The 24,523-nt window shown below is 35.8% G+C and overlaps 3 protein-coding genes across 5 annotated transcripts in view; 1 reads left to right on the top strand and 2 right to left on the bottom strand.

Annotated features, from left to right (window-relative positions):
• Positions 1–105: 105 nt before the first annotated feature.
• cacybp (calcyclin binding protein) lies at positions 106–2,727 on the bottom strand. Its single transcript, XM_084411453.1, has 6 exons — positions 2,551–2,727; positions 2,041–2,257; positions 1,847–1,943; positions 1,009–1,108; positions 822–916; positions 106–534 (listed from the first exon to the last, which is right to left on the bottom strand). Exons 1-6 carry the CDS (start codon positions 2,566–2,568, stop codon positions 375–377), a joined length of 687 nt encoding a protein of 228 aa, XP_084267579.1. The 5' UTR covers positions 2,569–2,727; the 3' UTR covers positions 106–374.
• Positions 2,728–3,382: 655 nt separating this feature from the next.
• mrps14 (mitochondrial ribosomal protein S14) lies at positions 3,383–5,494 on the bottom strand. The gene is made up of 3 exons (XM_084412473.1): positions 4,829–5,494; positions 4,057–4,221; positions 3,383–3,825 (listed from the first exon to the last, which is right to left on the bottom strand). Exons 1-3 carry the CDS (start codon positions 4,898–4,900, stop codon positions 3,643–3,645), a joined length of 420 nt encoding a protein of 139 aa, XP_084268599.1. The 5' UTR covers positions 4,901–5,494; the 3' UTR covers positions 3,383–3,642.
• A 13,435-nt stretch (positions 5,495–18,929) lies between these two features.
• Positions 18,930–24,523, top strand: part of tnn (tenascin N) — a 29,615-nt gene continuing 24,021 nt past the window's right edge. For all 3 annotated transcript variants that reach the window (XM_084410837.1, XM_084410838.1, XM_084410839.1), the window contains exons 1-2: positions 18,930–19,065; positions 23,422–23,811. In XM_084410837.1, the coding sequence (XP_084266963.1) occupies positions 23,427–23,811 (385 nt within the window). In that variant the 5' untranslated portion in view covers positions 18,930–19,065; positions 23,422–23,426. The remainder of the gene's footprint in view (positions 19,066–23,421; positions 23,812–24,523) is intronic.

The raw sequence follows: 24,523 nt of genomic DNA on the forward strand, positions 1-24,523 counted from the left end.
TATTTCGTCATACTGTCTGAACATGGACAGTATGACGAAATATTATTATATTTAATAATATACCCCCCCCCCCTCCCAAAAAAAAAAAAAAAAAAATCAACAACATCAGAAGAGATATTTTGTTTATTTTTTTATTTGAATTTTTTCCACTTTTTAGGTATATGGTCCTAACTGCAGGAATAATATTGAATGATAATCCTCTGAACATTTGTTGATAGGAATTACAATGGGGATGAAAACACATCAAAAACATTGTTCTTTAACAGCCGCATTTAACAAGAACAAAGTACAAAAATGCATAAAGTAATAAAGTGGAATGGCATGTGTGCAGCAGCTGAATTGGTGTGAATGTGGAAGCAGATCAATAAGTTGGCTTAGAAGTCAAGATCATCTGCTTTGACCTTCTTCTCCTGAGACTCAACCCAGGCCTTGTTGATAGTGCGTTTCATCTCATCATCTCCATCGGTGTAGATCTTCTTCAGTACGCTCATCAGCCCCTCGCTTGGATCAGCGTTCTCATTCGAGCTGGGTTTGCTGAAACAGGTATGTTACCATTTTATGACTTATAAACATAATTTGCAGAACCAGATTTGGTGCAATGCTAACTAACTCTGGTAGTCTGCAGTCAAATATTTTTTCTTCTCATATTAAAATAATAATAAACATAACTCATGATTACAAATGCATTATTTTTATTTTATTTTGGATCATATTAATTTACATTATAATATGCATAAATCTGCACCATTCAATTTAAAATCTTGTTTTCAAATTAAAAAAGGAAGACGAATAGAGAATGAAAGTGTGCGCATTTGACTCACTCTTTCTCCTTAGACAGTTTTTCTACTTGTGTCAAGCATTCCCATTTTTTTGCTGACTTCTTCTTGCACATGACAAGGACCATGTCTGTTTTTATCTGTAAACAAATAAATTGTCAAGCCTTTTTATCTATACAATTTTAACCAATTTAGCAACAGAATATACAATAACATTAAGCAAGTGACAAACCTTTTTACTACTCTCTGCAACAATAATGGGAAATAAAAGGTTGTTGACTGTCATTTGATGGTTCTTCCCATCCAGATCTTTGACTAGAACGTTAAAACCTCTGTAAAAACACGAGAGCAGTGGTTACACTTATTGACCATTAAGAACACCATGATGCAAAAAGATTTTCACCCTCTTAACCTAGTAAATACATTTTGTCACATGACCATATATCTAGAAAAGACTATCATTTACAGGTGCCTGCAACTGAGAGATAAACGAGCAAACAGTAGCTAACGTAACTTTATGCTGAACTTGTAAAAATTCACTTTGTCAAAGCAAATTTATGCACGTCTATTATATATAACATAAAAATAAAATATAAATCATACTTTTTAAAGAATTTCTCTCTCACTCTCACTCTCCCCGACTTTGAATTTTGAATAAATAAATACTGGACACAATAAGAAATAAGAAATTTGGGCAACACTGAACAATACCGTTTCATTTGTGAATATTAGTTAACTAGATTAGTTAACATGAACTAAAAACACTTCTTTCTAAACACTAATTTCATAATTTACTAATATATTTGTCAAATTAAAAGTTGTGTTGCATTAAATAATGCACTGTAAACTAACAAACAAACCATGAACAATTAAAATTTCTAACTAATTTTAATAAAGATGGTTTTTTTTTTACATTGCTCATTGTTAGTTCATCTTAGGTAATGCATTTACTTATTTTAAAAAAATTTGACCTTATTGTAAAGTGTTGCCGAAATATATGTCCATGGTATTACCATAATAAAAATGATAACACAAACCAAAATTCAGCAATATTTAATAAAAGACCACACCTCTCTGTGAAGTTAGCCTCAACATTTTCAGCTGGAATACTTTGCACTCCTTTTAGTGTGATGTAGATTTTCACGAACTTGTCAGATTGGTCCCATCCTAAAATAGAGACAAACGACATGTGTAGCCTATTAGACAATGTGTACCACGGTGGAATAGCCTATACTAAACCTATTATCATGAGGTATGAACGCACCAAAATTGTTGATTTTGACTGTGTATCCTTTGAGAGTTGTTTCAGTTTTGTCTCCAGAGTCTTTCTTGGCTTGCTGCAGTTTCTGCTCTCGTTGTTTTTGTGCCAGCTCTTTCTCTATTTTCTTGTGCTCTTGCGTCAAGACGTCCCGCACGCGCTGTCGTTCACATTTCTCTATCAGATTCGTGATCTCTTTCAAATCACTCTCAAGACCGGCGATCTAGAGACAAAAAGTCACATCTGATATCAAGCTCATGGTGTTAACATGTTCATTACAGGACAGGTGAGTTCAGCAGCTGTCAACTCACTGCCTAGTAATATTTAATTCACCCAACATGTATATTATCGCATAAGATATCATAGTAAAACATGGGTTTCATTCACATTTATGAGTTCATTTATGCCACTGCATAAGGGCGCTTACAGTGCAATACAGAACAAACCTAGCAGACCGCTATATTCTCACTACATGCCATTACAATGACCACAACACTGAAAAACAGCATATTATACCAGTTCATTGATGTCCATCGCTGTCCTGGAGAAACTATCCACAACAATTTTATCGAAGTTATGAAAATGATCTTTGCTTTCAATTCGTCAACGTGTGTCCACTAGTGTGCATGAAGCGCTGTTTCTTTCTAGAAAGATTCTTGCTTCCGCGTTATGTCAATTCAAAATAAAAGTCCTTAATTACAAAATAATTCCAACAAAACCAAATACTATTAATCAAATTATAGTTACTTTATAAATTACATTACTGCAAACTTATTACATCATCTATCAGGTAAAAAAAAAAAAAAAAAAGTACTTAAAATTGTGTGTGTGTCTATATCTATCTATCTATCTACATATATATATGTGTGTCAATGTCACTTTTATTTATACAGCACCATTAAAACAACACGTTGACCAATGTGCTTTACATCATCTCAGTAAAAAGACATAAGACAATAGTAATACAATTGTGTGTACAAATATATATATATATATATACATACACACACACATATATATGCCCATTGTGCATATATAAAATAAACAGTTTATCAATCACAAAATATTATTTAGCTAAAATGTTCTAATTTACTGTTGCTTAATGTAAGGTGTTAATCTGTAAATGCACAGATTAGTGAATACATTTTCATAGAAACATGCAATAAATTATTTACTTTGTATTGTTGATAGGTTAAATATTTTCCTCTTTTTGTAAAACTAAATTATTTTTAAGTGTGACACCAAACAAAGAGCAAAAGTAATCCACAATAAGGTTAGATACATAAAACCTGAAAAGAGCACACCATTTTTTTTTCAAAAACTGCAAATAAATCACAAAACACAAAAGTAGCACATTACACTTTTTTTATTGTATTTACAATAACATAACTTATATTAGATTTGCCACCAGTCCATCAATCTGAATCAATTTAGCAGAAAAGAAAATTCCAAAATTTGAGCAGGTGCTTTCTGTGTCTTTGCACTTTTGTAAGAATTTCTTCTCTTCTAATGGCATAACAAACTAAAGCTCAAGTTCATTCATAGATTGTAAAGCTTATAAATTGAATGACTAGGTTGTACGAATGACCACTTCAATCCCATGGTTGATCACCACATTGATCTCTGTATTCCAGACATTTGGTTGTGGTCCGCTAAATGGCGAAAAACAATTCGGCTAAGACGCCACCTGCGCTTCACCCCACGTGGACGGGATGTCATCACACACCTGTTGCGAATGCGCACGGGACAACTGTCTCGAGGAAGTGCGGCTATTTCTTTATCAGCTATCTCCTAAATACAGAAACATGAAGACATGCCCATTATTATTATTAGTTTTAGAACATTATTTTGACATTTCATTCATTGCATCAAGTCAAAATAAAGGTTAATGACTTTGTCAATGAGTTATTTAGCATACAATTATTTATTTTTGCAGGATTTTAAAGGCTGTAAGCCAATCATGTAACTAAAAAACTGAGTATAAACTAGAACTGAAGTGAAACAGCAAGACTTTGAATATACCTGTAGCTCTTTTGGCAAAATAGTATTCTTCCTAATGGCATTGATGCGCAGTCTCGTATCTGCATATTCAAATGCCATTTGTCTTCTTTTCACATCCCGTACCATCCTCCAGTCAACATAGTAGCTCCTGACCTGCTCCACCACTCCAAGTGAACTTCTGTAGGCCTGAAGGACATCAGATGAGATGTTATGGTAACACTTTACAATAAGGTCAGGTTTGTTAACATTAGTTATTTATTGTATTAACTAACATGAACAATATTTGTTACAGTATTTCTTAATCTGATAATGTCAGTTAAGTCAAATCCAGCTGTTCATTGATGTGCATGTTAGTTTAGGGTTCATTAACTCAACAAATATAACAATTTTAATAATGTATTAGTAAATGCTGAAATTAACATTAGCTAAGATTAATAAATGCTATAGAAGTATTGTTAATTCTTAGTTCACGTTAACTAAAAAATAACGAAACCTTATTGTAAAGCGTTATATTTTACCTTTGTAGAATCATTTTAAAAGGTCTTACATTTGTAGATTGATTTTCAGGTCTTACAAAACCCCTAACAACTTATAAAAATACAAATGGCTAAAAATGAATCTTTCTGACAGACGTAACGTTAAACTACAAATGTCACCAGCATCTCTTGGTCTAACATTACAGTGTCCAACGGGATCACAATTGAAATTCAACACCATCAAAACGCAAATACAATGCATTAAAAGTCCTTACAGACTTTGCATTTACACATTATAATTTTTACAGTAAATTTACCTGTCTACAAACCGGCAAGGACGACTGCAGAAACCCCATCCCCGTGCCGAGGATCTTCCATGCCGCCGCCATGTTGATCCAGCACTGACTGAACTCGATGGTGGTTTGCAGGTTGAAAACTGAGTTTGGTTTATGATTACTGCCATCTACTGGTCATAATAATGTTCATCCAAGCATTTAAGTATTGTTATCGCTCTTAAAAAGCAGTAAACCATTTGCAAAAAAAGAAAAAGGAAAAGAAAAAAGAGACTTAGTCGTTACAGGACACAGCTGAAAATGTCGACAACTGCCTTTGTCTGCAAGGTTGTCATCATGGCGATTCATATATATTGCGATTCATTATGGTAAAGTCCAGAATTGTAGATCTGAGCATCTAGATCACCAGCCATGAAAATAGTGGTGTAGGAAAACGGATCCACATGACACAATAATCAGAAAACAATTCAGGAAGTACGAAGAGCAGTACTAACCTACAGTTTAAAAATGGCTTGTGTGTAATTGCGGTACACAGCCAGATAGTGGCAGTATTAGTTCAACAACACTAGGGGGGTTTCAATCCTTTAGTTGACACGGACCTCCAAATATGATCATTCTCATGCGAAGGACCCGCAATCTATGTAGTTCATTGTAAAAATGCCCAATTTGTACTGTTAAAAAAAGTAGCCTAATATTAATAATGTCATTAATTATTTAAATCCCCGCTGGGGGGAAACCCCCCTAAAATCAGCCTACGTTGATTGGCTGGTTTCAGAGGGCGTTTGGACACTACTTTGTATCTTTTTTATTTATTTTAATTGTATTTTTTGCTGACCAGACTGGGAGACCAGCTAAACCAACTGAACACCAGCTTGGCCAGGCTGGAAGACCATCTTAAACCAGCTACTTCCAGCTTAAACCAACTAAGACCAACCAACCATCCTAGGCTGGTTTTAGCAGTTTTTTTAATCTGCTAGTTTCATTATTATTATTATTTTATTGAAGGCTACATTGTTTTTTTTTTTCCTAAACATTTCCACAGACCCCACCCCCCAGCACTCCCTTGCGGCCCCCTGTGGGTTCCTGAACCACACTCTGAAAACCCTAAACAAGAAAAGACGCAATTTGACAAAATCTATAAGATCTATAAGTCTTTGTAATATAGGTTACATATGCATTTAAAGCAGTAGTTCTCAACCTTTTTTACTTCAAAGCCATTGAAGTAAACATTGTCCTCAACAATATTCCAAAGCCCTTGCCTAGTTTTATTTTAATTTATGGGCAATCATAGTGTCTGTAAATAACAAAAAAGTTGCTAAAATAATTCTAACTAAATTAATTTAAAAAAGCAAGATTCTTGAAGTTTTAGGAGTTGTATGTTCTTTCCACTTTTTTGAATTTACTAATGAAGTTGGTTACTTTTTAAAATTGTATTTATGTTCGTTATCTACCAGATAAGGACTAAGGACTACTCAATTTCTACCCATTAAAATATTTTAGAGCTTAACAATTTTTTTTATTAATTTACATGACTTTTCCAGATCTGATTTCTAACGCTTATAAAAAATCCAGGTTTTCCAATTCTGTCTGAATCCCCAGACAACCGATGATTTAAGGCACATATGCCCTATTCAGCTAGCAGCCAGGGCTTCTTTAAAGGGATAGTTCACCCGAAAAATGAAAATTCTGTCATTAATTACTCACCCTCACGTCGGTCCAATCCCGTAAGACTTTCATTCATCTTCGGAACACCAATGAAGATCTTTTTAATGAAATCTGAGAGCTTTCTGTCTCTCCATTGACAGCCTATGCAACTACCACTTTAAAGCCCCAGAAAAGTATAAAGACATCATTAAAGTAATCCCTGTGACTCCAGCGGTTTAACCTCAATTTTATGAAGCGACATGAGTGGTCTGTTTGTGCAAAAAAACATTGCAAAATATTAATCTTCAACGTGTGTTCATGCAACAACATCTGCTTTCGCGTCAACGCAACACACATGCGTCGTGGTGCTCTCGTGAAAGCACGTTGGAAATTAATATTTTGTAAATAAATTGGTAAATTGTGGGGGGTTTTTTCCTGCAAACAAACACTTGAGCGCCTAATATACTTGAGGTTAAACCACTGGAGTTACATGGATTACTTTCATGATGTCTTTCCTACCTTTCTGGGCCTCAAAAGTGGTAGTTGCGTAAACTGTCAATGGAGGAACAGAAAGCTCTCACATTTCAATAAAAAGGAATTCATTTGTGTTAAGAAGATGAACAAAAGTCTTACGGATTTGGACCGATGAAGGTGAGTAATTAATGACAGAATTTTCATTTTTGGGTGAACTAACCCTTTAATTTGAACCTATCTCAGGATGACCTGTCAGTAACCTGTCATGCATCATTGACTAATAATTTTTATTCAATAGCGACCTTTTGCATCAGTTGGCTGAACTTGGTACACGTTGGTCTTCACAAATAACATTTTCAGGAGTGAAAATGCAATGGACACATGAACATCCTGCATAGAAACCTTTGACACATTTTGAGGTCACCTGCATCATGATCCTACACCTGCACTGTGCACAAGCTCTCTAACAGACAACTGTCTGATTGTAATGCAGACTGGTTGTACAAATAGCGAATCTGGGCACGTTTAGACAGCAATTTTGTTGAGCATATAATAGGCCAACAAACTATAAGAATAAACAGAGGAGAGAGTGAAACTTCTGTTTTAAAATTCCTCCCTCGCAGCTTGATGTCAGAGGTAAGTTTGCTCATTTTGTGTCTGCTGATATTTTTTCTTTTCATACTTAATGAGGTTTACATGCCATTTCTTATGCTCATCTATACCAGTCTGTCATTGCCACAGAATAAATCCCCCATTAAAACAATGCAACCGAAAAGAAGGAAAAAAAGCAGACGACAACAAAATAGCAACCAACAAACAGCTCCTTATGTGCTTCTCTGCATGACATTGGTTAGAGTTCAACCCCAAGGCATTCATAAAAAACTGTTCTAGTAAATTCCTCTTGAATTTCCCAAGCAATCAGCCTTTGTTAAAAGATACTGGGAGATGTGTTCTGAGAAAAATACTAACATATGTCAAATTGCACAACTTTATAAAGAAGATCAGTCATGTAAATTAAAGTGGAGTACAGATCTTGCAGGGGTCGCCAGGTGAAAAAGATGTACTATGGAATGTATTAAAAATGTACTTGAGTATGTTTTTAGTACAATACAAATTTACTATGCATTCGTTTTTTAACCCATTTAAGCATGCAACTAACTAAACTCTAAAGCAGGGGTGTCCAAACTCAGTCCTGGAGGGCCACTGTCCTGCAGAGTTTAGCTCCAACCCCAATTAACCAGATAATCAGACCTTGATTATCTGGTTCAGGTGTGTTTAATTGGGGTTGGAGCTAAACTCTGCAGGACAGTGGCCCTCCAGGACTGAGTTTGGACACCCCTGCTCTAAAGGCTCATGTTATTTATGATCAATTTCTGTACAAGAAGACAAACCTACAAAGAGGTTTTGACAACTTTGAATTGAAACGGGAGATTACGTAATTTGGTGATATTTAATTCATGAGCCTTTTCTGGATGTTTACTCAGAAATATACCTGGCAACTTTAGTGACACTGAACAAAAAAATCCTCATCTGAATCTTTGCATCAGTTTCTATGGGAGTTTTTAAATGTGATATGTGCCCATCGGTCACTAAAATTACCATCATGAAATCATTTTTACATTTTAATACACTTTAAAGAGCTCCACACGAAACATTGTGCAAATAATTATATCTCTGGGCATGCGGGCATTAATGCTGTTATTCTAAAAACTCCACAGCACAGTTGTGTATTTTAAACTCACCAATATGAAGCAGAATGCCACACTGTGATGTGCATGTGCTGCTCTTCTGAAGCTGAATCTAATATCTGCAACTCTGCTCTTCTGAATATTTCTGAAGCGTAGGCTTCAAACACTATTTATTAAATTTCCTGCCTGTCCCAAGCCACTTGAAACCCCACTAGTTGAAATCTAATGAGAGCAATGCTTTCTAAAAACAAGATTCGTTCTGCGCTTTGTTCTTTAAAAAATGAAACATACTGAAGTGAAGAGCTTCACTTCATCACTTCAATATTCATATTCAGACATTCCAGGCTGATCCCCACTGGAGTCTGAAAATGAGAAACAAAACTGAACCTGGCATGATATGAAACCAAATGAGTTTGAGAATGACATTTTGTTGCTGTTTAAAGGGATATTTCACCGCTGGAAAGATTAATGTGTATTTAAATTGGGTCATTTATGTAGTAGAAATGTGAAATTATTTTAGAAGTTGAGAAAAGCCAGAAAATGTATTTTAGGCTTATGTGGATGAAAGACAACAACTCCCAGAATGCACTTGCTTCGCTGCCCTACGAGGCCACTCCCAAGCCACGCCCACCGGTTACAGAGGGCAGTATCGGAAGAAATGATAGAACTAGGCTACTAGTTGACTCGAAACTGAAAATACGCCGTTTTATTGTGAGATCCCACCCATATGGGCGGGTTCAGAGATCAGTGAGTGGAAAGCAAGTCTGTATTGAATTATAAAGGATTTTGAAAGTTATTTTAATTTTACATACCAATTTTAAAGGTATGATGTACAGAACAGCTGATGGACAAGAATTGTAAAGTTAATTACTCAACATTCACAGTTTGCTATATGTGACAAACATTTAGTTTTAGATTATGAATGAATTATGTATTGAATTCAGATGTTGGTATTATTATTATTTTTTTTTTTCACAAAGTAATTTTTTGTTTTGTTTAGGCTACTTCTGTGTTATGTCTCTGACTTGAATGCGTGACATGCCGTAATAATAAATGCCTTAGAGGTACGAGTTTCCCATGGTGCACTTGAAGGCAACATCGTTCAGAAAGTTCCCACAAATTTCACTTGACGATGTTCCACACGTGTGGAGACGCATCTGAGCTCTTTACCATATGTGGTAACAGGTGATTTGCATAAGTATTGTTTGGTTTCCAAGACCTAGCGTTCTGGACCAGTGGCCTTGAAAGTTTATTTAGATTTTTTCATGTTTTTTTAAGTTTTCAAGCAAAATTATGGTTAGAGAGTGGCAAAAACATTATAATTTGTTTAACACTTTATTTCGATTGTCCTTTATTCCACTAACTAGGCCTATAAAAAACTTTGCAACTGTCATCAGTTATTAGAGTATTGACTGTCTGCTTAATATCTGCTACACCTTATTTTGATGGTCTCCCAAAAGACATTTTACTGACTATAAGTAACTTTGCGACTATATGTAAACTTATTCTACTAACCCGAACCCTGACCTAAATATCTACAACAGTCAGTCTACTAATACATACTATAATGAGAGGAAGTTGACATGTAGTTGCAAAGTTACTTATAGTTAATAGAATGTCTAAAGTGGACAATTAAAATAGAGTGTAACCTTTGGGTAACTAGGCTATATTTAAGAAGCTCAGAATTTTTGACAAAATGAATAGCATATGAATATGAATGCAGTTTCTCTAACATTTCCATTGCGCTTACTATAGTTTCAGGCAGCCTTCCAGCTATGAGGTAAAGTCCTTTTTGGACTTGAGGTCAAGGCCTTCCTGAATTATGGAATGTACTGCATTGCTCCCTTAGGACCGTGTCAATCAAATAACTGGGGACTTGGGACTACCCCTTGCCGAACGAGTCTATATTTTGTCGGAAGCCCCTGTTCCTCTGTCTCTCCATGGGTCAGTTCATGTTTTTATCTACCTTATATACTCGGGTCCTTCTGTTCAACAGATGCTGAGGCCAATGTATAGAAAAAAGAGAATCCATCCATCCTGAAGTCTCATTTAATTTCATCATCAATTTCAGTAAACAAACAAGGGCTCTTAGAATGACTCCCAGCAGTGTCATTTTTACTGAACATTCAACCTCTAATCTTAGCACAGAAGCACAACTAGTATTTGATTAATGTTTTGTCCTCGATGCATGTCTGGTTTTGACATTATTAAGAAATAGAGACATCAGAGGGAATGAACTTCGCACGGCCAACCATCACAATCAGAGCGATCCCGCTTTCCAAACTTAACTGTTAATCCCATCAAACACAGCACATGGACGTTTATGATGAGTCAGATCCAAAATGAAATATAAAATGATAACTGGGACTTTATTCCTCTTTAGAGTTTTTTTTTTACACGGCCATCTGTGAATTCATTCAACGGGACCACCAAGGTTAACAGGAAGTGTGCTCTCAGGGCATCCTTTACCCTTTTCCACTCAGTGGAGCGGAGTCACCCAACACAATACCGTAGTAGAGTCTGTAAACTTTAAGAAAGCTTCTTTTATTGAGTCGGGTAATTGAGAATGGTCTGCAGAGAGAGAAAAAACCCTGACATGTGCATGTCAGCATGTGTTTCTGACCTGTTTAACCATTTAACTAAGAGGATAAATTGAATCTATAGACGTTTTTTGAGAGCTGCCATTAGAGGCGAGATTGCATGACTGATTTCCTCATGCCATGGTGCATTATTTTCAACAGTACATCTAAACTATGTGGATGTATGGAGTTGTGGACAGCTGAAGTGTAGTGTTTCTGCACCCACCTGAGTGGGTGGGTAGAGGATATCTAATTTAGCATGGAGAATGTGACTGGTGAAGTACTTTAGTTCATTTGATTAGACTTCTGGAAACATTTCACACATGATCTTGAATTATATCAATCCTCTGGCTGCAATGCTTTTTTAAGAAAACTTTAAGCTAGAGTGAGAGGTCATTTATTAATGTAAAAGCAATAAACTTTCACTTTAACTCTTTCCCCGCCAGCGTTTTTGAAAAAAGTTGCCAGCCACAGCCGACATTTTTGATCATTTTCACAAAAGTTTTATGGCTCCAGAATATTTTCTGAATACCTGAACATGCAATATGTCAAAAGAAAGAACAGACCCTCTGCTTTGAAATAAACAAACAAACAAACAAACCAAAAAAAGTTTTATTCTAGCTTCATACATTCCTTTTTTTATCAACACTTATATGGGTAAGTTTCATAAAAAGCAACATTTTGAGCAAAAAGCTGAGCAAATTTGCGTTTTTGTCAAAGAATAGCCTACGTCTGGATCGGATTCAGAATGATGATAGATGGAGTAGATCGAGTTCATCAACACCCCCAAAGCTTACACCGTCATATAGCTCATATGGGTCGACATTTCATTCAGTAACATTACAGTCTATACCAGAAAATATGGAAATATAGAAAATTTTACTAAGAAATTTACTATTATTTACTGTAATTGTGATACATAGTTTGCTAATGATGCAGACGTTGTGTTCTGTCATCCGGTTTGTATTTCAACAGTATGAAGGTAAGATCTTACAGATTAGTGCACTGTATAACTATGGCTGCATATGAAATCAAAGTTTTTTGAACGCATATTTTTAAAGTAAATTTCACTTATGGAATTAAGTAAACTCTACTTAACTAAGTTAAGTGAAAGTAACAAAGAAAATAAGTCATTTTAACTTAAACTTTTAAGTAAAAGGTTGAGTAATATCTATTTAGTTGAAGTTTCCTTTGCAATACATTTCACTCAAACAATATAACATTGAATTAAACCACACTGTTAAAGTATATGCTTCACTTATAAACATCTAAGTAATTATTACAATGGATATTGTGTGAGCCACTGTATCTAACAATCATAAGTTTTGCTTTAAGTGAACGCAGAGATCTCAAAACTGGGTAGACAATACACAATGACGTAACATTTGATGGATCGTTTTTTGTGTTTTTTGTGTTTGTCATTTTGAGTAGAAAATGAACTCCAAATATCACACAATGGCAAGTTACTAATCCTAACAACAAAAGCAATGATAAAACAGTGTAAATACAGCTGGAAAATCAACCTCATTAATTATTCAAGGCCCAGTGCATGATGGGAACACCAGTATCAGAAAAGTTGAGTTATTTTTATAACGTTGATATTTATGCTTTCATTTCTGCATGCTTGAATTGAGGCTACTAATATAGAATTTACTTAGTTTTTTTTTATTTTATATTCTTGCCTGAACTAACTTTTTCATGTAAATAACATTGTTTTTTTTCTGTAGTATTTACTTCACCACAAAATCATTTTTATCAGTGTAGTAGGCGAAATGCATGTGAAAAGTATGTCAGAATTCACAGTACTCATAAAATATTAGGCAAAAAGTACCCGGATAACACTTCTTCCGGCAAGATTCTGAAGTGTGCATGCAATGGACACTTTACTGTCCCATGAGGCCACGGAAGAGGATTTGTGAATGGCGGTGACGCTGTGTTAAGGGCAACTTATAGCGAATGTAGTATGTCCAGATTAAATTCTTCACACATACTACCGGTACTTTTTTAATGGTCGTGAAGTAATTACTTATTCAAAATAAGTACATACTCATGAGAGTATGCAATTTTGGACGCAGCCAATGTGTTTTAACGAATCAATTAATTTAATGGCTCAATGATTAACTCATAAACTTGTCACTTGTTGCCATGTATTCGTGCAACCTATCAAAGAAAAGTCTGTCTGGAACGAAAAACAAAAACAAAAAAACAAAGAAAAAACTGAGCAATTCACAAATGGTGAAAAGAACCAGTAGCGCCATATGGGACACTTCTCCCAGAGATTTGACCTCTGCTATACTATAAAGAAAGAATGTATTTTTGGGCCCTGCAGTGCAGGTTGAAATAGAATGCTTCGAGTCAAGTGTCCAGATCACATTATATCTGAAGAGGAAAGAACCTCGGTGGCTAATGAGAAACAGGTGAGAGAAGACGAGCTTTGCTCTCTGGGAGGGAGGTGAGTTATTTTTATGCCTATGGGATACTGTTATCAGTTATATGATATTTTAATGGCCTTTTTTGCTAATAAGTTGGTGTTTTGTGTGGTCTCATTATTAATATTGTGTATGATAGGCTACTTGGTGAAATTCTCCAGGAATACTATATTTTCAGATTTTTACAAAATGGTTTGAACCTGTCTAACTAAAAGGCTAATATTCAGGAGCGTTTAACTGTGAGTGTTTAAAGCAGAGTTTAGACATCTCTTTCAGGGTCTATTCTTTCCAACCAATTAAAGGCACAATATGTAAGATTTTTGGATTAACATATACAAAAACCACTATACAATGTTATAGTCTACTGTTTTTGTTGACTTGTACTTACATGATCCCAAATGTTTACATTTGTTACAGTATGCAAGTTGAGGCTGCTTATTCAAAAGGATATAAGAAGGAATGACGACAGTAAAGGGCGAGAGGGGAACAGGACATTTTATGTTGCTGTTTTTACTATGCTTATATGCGGCAGTCGGCTGCAGCCGCTCCTTTTGTTTTGTTGTTTATGTATATTTTACAATTACCTTCTTCCCTGAACTTGAACTTTGTTAATCATACAGGTCAGTTTGTTTGACGAATTACATTTGTGGGGTAACACAGCACTGTTTTACTTGGTCAAACGATCATACTATCAATATGTTTGAGTGTTTTGAAAGTTATGTTATAATGTTACTCTGTTCGTTCGCTCGGTGGCTGGAGGCACATGTTGCAAACTACAGCTGGATTGATAATAGAATATCATAATAAAAGCTGGCTGACATGTGTTGCTAAATGTCCTGCAATTAGTTTTAAATACTGTATGGTAGAGAAAATGCTGAATGCTGAATTACTGTTACTGCAAAAAAAAAAAAAAAAAAAAAAATCTGTTTATGCTATCATAGCCACTAGAAAAAAGTGTTATCTCTTGAGGCAAACATGTTACTTTCAGTAAATCAAGAAACAATACAACTAACCGTGTTAAACATTTTCCTTTCTATTGTTTAGCTGCTCTGAGCTCAGCTCAACTTTCCAATAGGTATGATGCATTTAAGTTATTTTTGGTCTGTCAAACTACTGCTCAGTCATCTATAATGGAACTACATTTGTCAAATGGTAAATAATATTGTGATATTAATTAAGGTTACCTTACTAATTATACAAAAAAAAAAAAATCTGATTATCTTATTATATGGTGTCTACTTTTAAAGTCTTTATTGACATACTTATTGACTGATTGATCGATTTTGTTAATTTTTGCATTTAATGTCTTGCATTTACGTTACCTCTGTATTCATTTTAGGAAGTGAAAGGCTGTCAAAAGCCATGAACCTTATAGAGCAACGAAGCTCTTTTACATTTTTCAGGTTGGGAACATGCTGTCTCGAAGAGTCCTGCAATGGATTTAAAATAAATCAGCCTCACATAGGTCTGATTCAGTGAGATGGTGTGAATGTGAAGAATGCCTTTTGTGCTGAACTTAAAGGTCACCTGCATGCTAGTATGTTTATTGCCATACATATTCCTGCTTTGAGTTACAACAACAATCATCCTTAAGTGTGTTTGTGCGATTAAGGCCATCGGTCAACTTTTGAAGAGCAAATCGTTATTCGTAGGATCACATTTTCTCCCATCGTTAATGCTAACGATGTCTTGGTTCAGTGAGTAAAGAATTGCACAGCAATGTTGGAGCACACCCCATTCGGTTCCTCGTAGCTTCCTGCCATAGCTTTGGAAAGATTTGTTATGTTCCCCGCTTTGGAGACAGGTAGATAGATGAATGGATATGTGTCTCACACGTATAAGTTGGTAGAAGGTTTATTTGCAGAGCTTGAGACCTTATGGCTTTCATTTAACTGTTTTTTTCCCTCTTAGTTCTCTTATGGTGGGGTTGACCTTCAAAACCAGTCTAATAAAACCCAGAAGCATTCCATCTAAATATGTTTAAGTACAGAGATTTTATTTTCGTTGATAGATTTCCTTGCAGCTTGTCTTTCAAGTCTCTGCACCTCTTGTAGACTTCAAAACAAATACGCTGTATTAAGTTTAACTTTCAACAGAAGAGAGATGGGTTGTGGAACAAAATGTACTCCTCTGAGTTTGTCTAACGTGTAGTCTGCTTATAAATTGTGTTTTTATAGCTACAGGTTATTGCTTAGTAATTGTGATCATCATAAACCTCCAGCATAGCAATCAACATCCCCCCCCCCCCCCCCCCCCCACCATTTTTTTTTTATTCTGTGAACATCACGTAGTCTTTATTGAAATATATCCCTGTTTCCTTCATGCACAAACTCTTGCTGAGCCTCTGCCTCATAAAAGGCATGGTAAAAGCCATAAGTCTGCTTCACGCCACGCCACATTTCTGCTGCATTCTTGTACACACAACACTGGTGGCCAAACACATTAATCACACAGATCCTCTTCTCAAATAAACAGAGAGAGTGGTGAAAAATGAGTGACAGATGAAAGTCATATTTCCTTTGTGGGTATCATCTCAATACTAGGGGTGAAAAACTGGAACATAATTCAATAATTCAAAAGGGAACTGCATATATCTGAGTACGTGTCAGGGGGGGACCTCAAACATGTGTATCGCTCAAAGGATAAATGATTTAGAGCTCTCTGGAACATGTAAATCATGCGGTACCCAGAGCTTGACTTACAAACGTATATATATCATTCTCATGCATAGTCCATTGGTATGTAAGTGGTAAATAAATATAGCCACTTCAAAAAAATTATTTTAGTATACTCGTCAATTTTGTATGGTCAGTCATTTTCTTTCTTTTTAAAAAAAAGAAAGAAATTAATACTATAGCAAGGGTGCAATTTTTTTATTTAGAAAATATTTAGCCAGTTACATGCAAAAAAAGCTTTTAATTGTGTTAAGCACACATTATTGGTCAAGAAATTAGCTAAATTTCAGCAAATGCACTTAAAAATATTTTTTGGGGGCAAAATACGGGAAGTTGTGTGTGGAGTGATGAATCACAGTGAAACTCATGGTGATGCTTCAGAGCGGTGTCTTCAAGAATCTGGTGATAAATATAATAAATAAATGCATCTCAACCACAGTGAAGCATGGAGGAAGAGCTATGATTGTGTGTGAGGAGCCTTTTTAGCTGCTGGTATGGGGAGCTACTTCACTGTGAAAAGTAATTTAATGATTTGGAGTACAGGAGAATATTGCAGAATGCCTTGCTTCCCATCAATGAAAAGTTGTTATCTCAGGGAGTGATGATCAGATGTTATTTTTCAACAAGACAATGCTCCTGCCCAAGTTTCAAAGACAACCAAGTGGCTTGAGAACAAGTCCATCAGGCTCATGTTTTGGCCTGGTCAGAGTCCAGATTTGAACCCTATAGCGAATATTGGGTCTCACATTAAACTCATTAATGAAACAACTACTCATGAACTCTTTGAAGGCATTAACATTGAGTGGAACACTGACTCCTGTAAAAGCTGTCTGCAAGTTGAGGAAGGCTATTCCGTGCTAAGTTACTTTATCTACAGTATTTGTGCAAGTTTTGCTAATTTCTTGACCAGATTTGTGATTAAAAACACCATTATAAGACCACTGAATATTTTGCCACTTCTAACTTGGCTCATTTGTTGTTGTTGCTGTTTTGTTTATTTAAAGTTACAGAAGTTTTCTAAAATTAAAATGGATCATTAACTTACTGTGTCTTTTTAAAACAGATATTATATGATTTTAGAAGACTTAAAATATAGCAAATTCCACAGAAGAAAGTCAGTCAGAGTGATGACGGTGAGTACACAATGACAGTATTTATTATTTGGATAACTATCCCTTCAAATCTAATCATCAAAATCAATCAATCAAAAAAGCAAAATATATTGCATAAAGGGGTACATAGATTTTGTGCAAGTATCATTATACATGACTATATACAGACTTAAATTTTACCTTAACTTAAGTCTGCCTTTTTTCCAGGATTCAAACTATAGTACTGCAGTCTGTAAATCAATCGCCCAATAAGCAAAATGGCATGTAATTAAAAACCAGTAGTAACAGTGTTTACTGTGTTTTTCAGGGGTAATTAAAGACATAGACACGGACACAATCACTTACTCAAAGAATCACTGCTGAGTGAGAGGTACTGTAAACTTGCATGACTTTTTTTTTAGCATGCAGCTGGACATTTCCTGACTACAGAACAATTTCTCCCTGTTCTTATTCCCTACATATTCCAACCACATGTAAAATAATCAAAATATATGGAGACAATCAGGTGTGCCAAATAATTTTTTATAGTGTTCAGGCTCTACGTTTAGCCCTTAACAAATTAAACATTGAGTATGTCTGCTTTAGGACTAAAGGGAATATTTTAAGGCATATAATCATGACTTTTTTCAATGACAACATCCTTTGAAAGTGTTCCATGAGGAAGCTACTGTCTGAGGAATAATATACGACAACATTATGTAAAAAGCCAGGCCCCTGCTTCTCTTTAAAAAACATTACACCTGGCCTGAACTCCAGTTTCAGCCCAAGCATTTCACCTCAGTGTAACACAACACCCTGAGATCAACAGATGCCTGGGAAATAATAGCCAAACAACTTTACTGATAATTGCTGTTCCGTTCTACTTAAAATCTTGATTATAGGCTGACAGAAAAATATGTGTGGAGTTTCTCCAAACAAATTAATTTGTTAAATCAATAATAATCAAAGTCGTATGTTTTTGTTAGGGCTGTTGTGCTGAAGTTTATGCATTTGAATATACATTTGTGTACATTTTGTTGACTACATGTTTAGCGTTGAACATTTTTTATAAACGGCACAAAACCAAAAGCTGTAAATAAGATTAGGAATCAATTTCCATTTGTAAAGTTATACAAGTTTTGGAATCAAGAGGAAAGAATTTGTGGAAAGTACACATACAAATATTGCTCTATTGCGCCATGTAGTTTGGTGCTGTATTTATAAGCTCAGGACTATGTTGAATTTGGCTCTACATGCCTGTCAGAAGCTATATATCACAATTCCTGGAAAATAGATTGATTAGCACTGCTACTGTAAGAAAAGCTCTGAAATAAAAAACGCTCATCAAAATTTACCTGCGAGGGATTGTGGTATGCATGGAGCGCTCTTGTTAAGTTTGTATTTAATGAAATAAGTTCCAGACAGTGTTCAACATTACCTCCCTCATTCAGTTCTGTCCTCTATGGTTGAGTTTTGGAGGTAGCCACACCCAGGCTGGCCATTGGCTCAGTGCTGCAATGAGGACATTTAAACAGTTTGAAGGCAGAGAGCTGAAGGACTTCCCGGGACATTGCTGGACAGGAGGGCCCTGAATGCCTAGTGTGAGCTTGTAAACAGGTGCTTGCAGTAATAGGCGTCAGTCAGTGAGCAGGGATACTACTGTGGCAGGGAATATTCTGGGGTAAGGCATCTGCTGCTTCATTATTGCATGTGCATGAACTTCTCACTTTTTTTACAGCCATAAAAATGGCTGTAAAAATTCGATTATTGACATCAAATTATGTTATGGTGGTATGTTTTTTTTAATTTTAAAAGAATTTCCCAGTTCTTGAATATTTAATCTACACTGTAAACATGTTTTTTGACAGATAATCTAAACTTTATGATCAAATCTAAATAACCTAGTACTATTCAAGTAAAAAAAATTTTTAAATGTCTGAATCACATTAAGTAATTTATATTTATTAGTCTAAAAACATAACTAATATAATGCAATCTAAATTTTAAATTTTCTTTTCTGTTTTTGTAATTGCTAAATGTCCATGCTCGGTAAAGAACCATTGCCAAATGTATCCTTTTTAGATAAATATACTGAAAGCATTGACATTGATTCATATTTTGTCATTTGGGACAATAATCTCTGGTTTAAAAGTACAAACAGCTTCATTTAAATAAAAAGTGCTCAATGAAAGCCTTAAAATGACCAGTTGATACATAAATCTTGTACAGCAATGGGGTTCCCAGTCTTGACAAGATAACATATGTGTCCCAATGGACAATGCCTAGTGGAAAAACGTGTTTGAAGTCAGGTGCTTGGCAGCACGGTTTGTAAATGAAAGCCTTTTTTTTAATGGTTTTAAATAATTTAGTTTTTTTTTTTTTACAAATTACTATTTCATATTTATTTAAACATATTTGATATTACTTTGCAATGGGTATTGGTACACTATTTGTCAGTTTTCTTTTGAAACCTTCCTACTTGCCATAACAGAAAAAAATATGGTTGTCATATAAGGCTGTATTTCCTGCTTATTCCATCTGTAAGTTTTTTTTTTCTTTTTCTGAGGCATATGCGTTAACTTAACCTATTCAGACCCCACCTTTACACAAGATCTAAGCAACATCCCCCTCGTCTGCCAGATTAGGAGGAAAGGCTACTGTGTTGGCTTCAGGTATTATCAGAAGCCCAGATCAGATGAACAGCAGATGTTGCACGCAGCCCACTGGAGTTTTACTATATGCTGCCCGCACATTACACATTACAGGCTAACAAAATCAGTTTTGGGCATCTGAAAGATCCTCTAAGGCTGCTGTGGTTTCATTCCCCAGTGGTTCACATACTGAGGAGAGGAAATGAGTCTGTACCTAGACTTAAGCTTAATTGCTTTCAGCTCTCATCAGCTGAAGAGCAAAGGGGAAAATCACTAGTGCTGGATGTTTGCGGCTCACAGTCTGCACTCCTCACCTCTCCGCCTCTTCTGTCTCTGCATCGGTAAGCCCTGAATCTCCTTCCTAATGGTGCAACTGGGGCTCCGCTTCAGATGCAGTGGAACAGACTGTCTTTGTCTTCTTCCTAATGTGTCTCAGGAGAGGAGAGGGCATGGCACGGCACAGTCTGGCTCTCTGTTTTCCCGCCTTATACCTCACTCAATTTATTCCCCTCTCAGAATGTGATTTATGCTGTTCACAGTCTGTTCGTATGCCTTATTGCTTGTAGGTCTTTGCACTTGTAGTTCCTAAAAGCCATGAATGAGTCCCAGTCAAAGCATTGAAAGATTATGTTTTGACTTGGTGTTGAGATCCAAGAGAAAACAGCCAACGGCCACTTAGCTGCCTGCATCTCTTCTATTGAACCAGGCTCTTTTAAGCATCCTTTCCACTATTGCTGTAGCAGGGATTTCATTGGGCACGGCTTGCTGAATTGTTCACTGGGTATAGAAAATAAATGTTCAAACATTACTGTGTCCAATTGGACATCAACTTGTAAAACTCAAGGAGATTCTTGAATGTTCTACACTGCAAAAAAAAAAAAAAAAAAAAAAAAAAAGGCATAAAATAAGACATATCTTTTGAATTATTATTTTTATCATTATGATATTTTTCTAGTTTTAACAGTCTGTTCCTCTATATATATTTATTTTATAAATATATAAAATCATGCATTGGCCAGTTACATGCAAAATGTGGGCAAAAAGTATTTTGTGGTTTTTGCAGTGCGATTTGTATTGTCTGTTCAGTTACTGTGATAGAAACAGAGCATCTTCTTTAGTGTGTTTATGTATGTGCATGCAGACTCAAACATCTCCTCCTGTAGCTGTGGAAGAAGAAAGTTGGCAGGCTTTTCCAGTGTCCTTTCCAAGATAAATAAAAGAGCAAAAAGAAATAAAAGCCTCTGACAGAAAGCAATAAACGAGACCCTCAAAGGGCCTTGCAGCTCTAGCATGTGTGTGGTGTCTGGGCCTGTGATGTGGGCTACGGCAGGACGGTCATGGACCTCACCACTCCATGCTTCAATATTGCACCATCCAATCTAATTAGCATCAGAGAGTCCTTCAGATGATAGAGAGACTCTCCTGCCTGTTTGAGTTCAGTGTTAAGTGTTTAAATATTACCCAGTGAGTCGAGTATTGTTATTTTGATATACCAATTAGAAGGGATAATGCAGAGTTAAATACTTTGTTCCATGTATGAGTCACAGATGTGAATGTCTTTGAATCTAGCCTACATAAAAACACATGTTAAACCAACATTATTCCTCTAAATAGTCACAAATTTCTCAACAGACCGTAACAAACCATTTCATATGAACTGTGTTGCTGATTTGTTATGTGGTTACTGTTATAGGATAATTGTTTTGCTCTGTGTGAACATTTTGTTTGTGCTATTGATGTTGCTTTTTGAAGTTGCTATTTGTATTGAGGTCTACTATTGGACATATACAGTTGGGTTGCATTGACAAGAATATATTGGCTGATCAAGACATTTTGTATTTAGTGAATGATTCATTGCTTTACTTGTTTTTTTAAGGTTATTATTTGGAAATTGATGAACCCAAAATGGCCGTTAGACGTCTTCTCAGACTAATGCAATGGAATAGTTGTCCACATCTGCAAAATAGAATCTGTCAAAAACAACAGCCGCCAGCACTGTTTTCTTCTCAGTTGGTTGATCCGCACGGCATGAGCTCCAGATTTTTCTGTGCTTCTGTTCACATTTCTATCTGGGTCCTGAGGGAGTGCTCTGTCTCCTCATTTCAGCATTTCTGTCATTCCACATCTGCTTCTGGACTTTGATGTGTGTTGATCCGTGTTTATATTTAAGTGCCGCATTTACAAAGATCCTCTTAATTTTCCAAAACAATGAATATGGTGTGGAATAAATAAATGACAAATTCAAAAACGTGGTGCTGAATTTTTAAGCCATTTGTCATGTTCTGTTATTACAGTGTTGTGATTGATAAAAGGACATAATTCAAATCCATAAAGGAAAAGTGCATATAGATATTAATCGGGTGTTGTCACAGGTTATGCAGTGTCAGTGAAACTATCTGGCTGTAAAAGCAGAGTAGATGGCTGTCATTTAAGGTCCTGTAGGCTCACAGGGGCCCTTGCCTTTGCATTGCATAATGGCTAGATATGTCTCATCTTCTACGAGTATTTATGATTTTTGTTTACTCAAGTTCTATATGCTGTCTATCTACAACAATCAGATGCATGTAAATAATATTTCTGATTTATATTTTTATTTTTTATGTATATTTTTATTATATATATATGTAATTTTTAAATAGTTTTATATCAGATTATTTATAGAAGAATGCTGTCATTTATCAAGTAATTTATAAAGATCTGTCGTATACATTTACTTATAATTAACTTAGTATAGTAGTAAAGTATAGTATAAACTATGATCAGTCTTTTAAGAGAAAACCCTTTTTCCACATCAAGATTCCCAGACCACACAAGATTCACATACTTACTGTAAATGAATTACATTAACTTAGGTATGCTGGGGCCCTGCTTTCCGCTGGTGTTCAGGAGAATAAAGTTATTTTAATTCATATTTTAGTTTTAAAGCAAACAAGTCCCTGGTGGCTCTTTTGAAGCATGGGTTTTCTCTTCTGTAAAACATCCTACTTTGCAGAGATGTATTAAAAGGTTTGAATGACATAATTGTCATGGGGATTACATCATTTAGTTTGAAGTGTTCTCTGCTCCCAGAAGCCCTTGTGGTTGTAGATGTGCAATTAATGGTTTTGATGGAATGTGCTTGGCAAACATAAGGTCTGCCCAGTTCCTAGTAGGATCAGACATCTGTAACACTGGCCTTGTAAAACAGATTTCGCTCCATTAAACATAATGTGATGTCTTGTGCATTGATTTTCATGTGTGTAGCATGCAAATCAAGCTCCTTACTGGAAGGTGAGACCGCAAACCATAAGGAAAGTTTGATATTTTGAGAAAGAAATGCTTGTAAATTCAACCACGCAATCATCATAAGATTCTCCAAGAGTTCATGTCTTTTTGCTCTCTTTTAGAAACCATGATTGTTAGATTCAACCGGCTGAAGAGAGGTCTCTTTCTTCTGGGGACGCTTTTTACCTTGTCCCAACTTGTGCTGTCCGAGGAGGTGCTTCCAGCAGAGAAAGAAGTCACATTCAGCCATGTCTACAGGATTGACTCTGGTTGTAAGCAGAGTTCTCAAGTGGGACAACTTTCCCAGGACCAGGCCTCAGAAGGACAGTTAGTCACAGTGGATGGAGAGAATGACATTGTCTTCAAGCACAACATACGGCTACAGCCGGCTGGTTGTGGATGTGCTGACTCTGAGGATTTCAAAGCCCTGTTGTACCGTGTAAATGGCCTGGAGGAGGAGGTCACGTACCTAAAAGGCCAATGCGCTCAGAGCTGCTGCAAAGGAGGGTCAGGTATTAGTATACTAACGATTATTCCCTGATTGTAAGAAACTTAAGATCAAGCTACTTGGATTGACCAAAAATGTATGGCAATTTTATTTAGTTAGCAGTGCATAGTTGAAAGTTTTAGTGCATAATGATAAAAGTGCAAAATGAATTGTCTTATGTGTCTCTTATCACATGCGACACCCCAGCCTTTCTTTCTAATTACATACAGTATCTGTTACTGTAATATAGACTAACTTTGGATGTGATCAGTTACATTAGACCAGAATGATTCGATTAAAAATACTACTACTACAAATAATAGCAGAGATGTATGTCATTTTTAATTTAGAATACAGAATTTTAAGTTAGAATACATTGAATTTTCAAATTTGAATTTAGAATTTTTGAAGGCAGTACCATTAAACTTTATATAACCCCAATGTAGTATGAATATAATCTGGATGTTGTCATAATCATGTGACCAACCAGCCTCAGTTGTCGGGAATTGAAGATCCGATTTATATCCGTGCTGTGGAGACACATTTATGCGGGCAAGTGTACTGTAAATGGAACCGTTTTAACATATCAGATAGCTATCCGATCAGTAAAAACTTATGAAATGACCATGTGGAAACAGGCCCTATTATACCGTGAATTCGGGGAGGAAGGATGCGACTTCAGATGCAGCCATAGATTTATGAACCACCAAGGTCAAATAACTTAATTTCCTGGAATG

The sequence above is a fragment of the Rutilus rutilus genome (genome assembly GCF_951802725.1).
Source record: "Rutilus rutilus genome assembly, chromosome: 6".
Lineage (NCBI taxonomy): Eukaryota > Metazoa > Chordata > Actinopteri > Cypriniformes > Leuciscidae > Rutilus > Rutilus rutilus.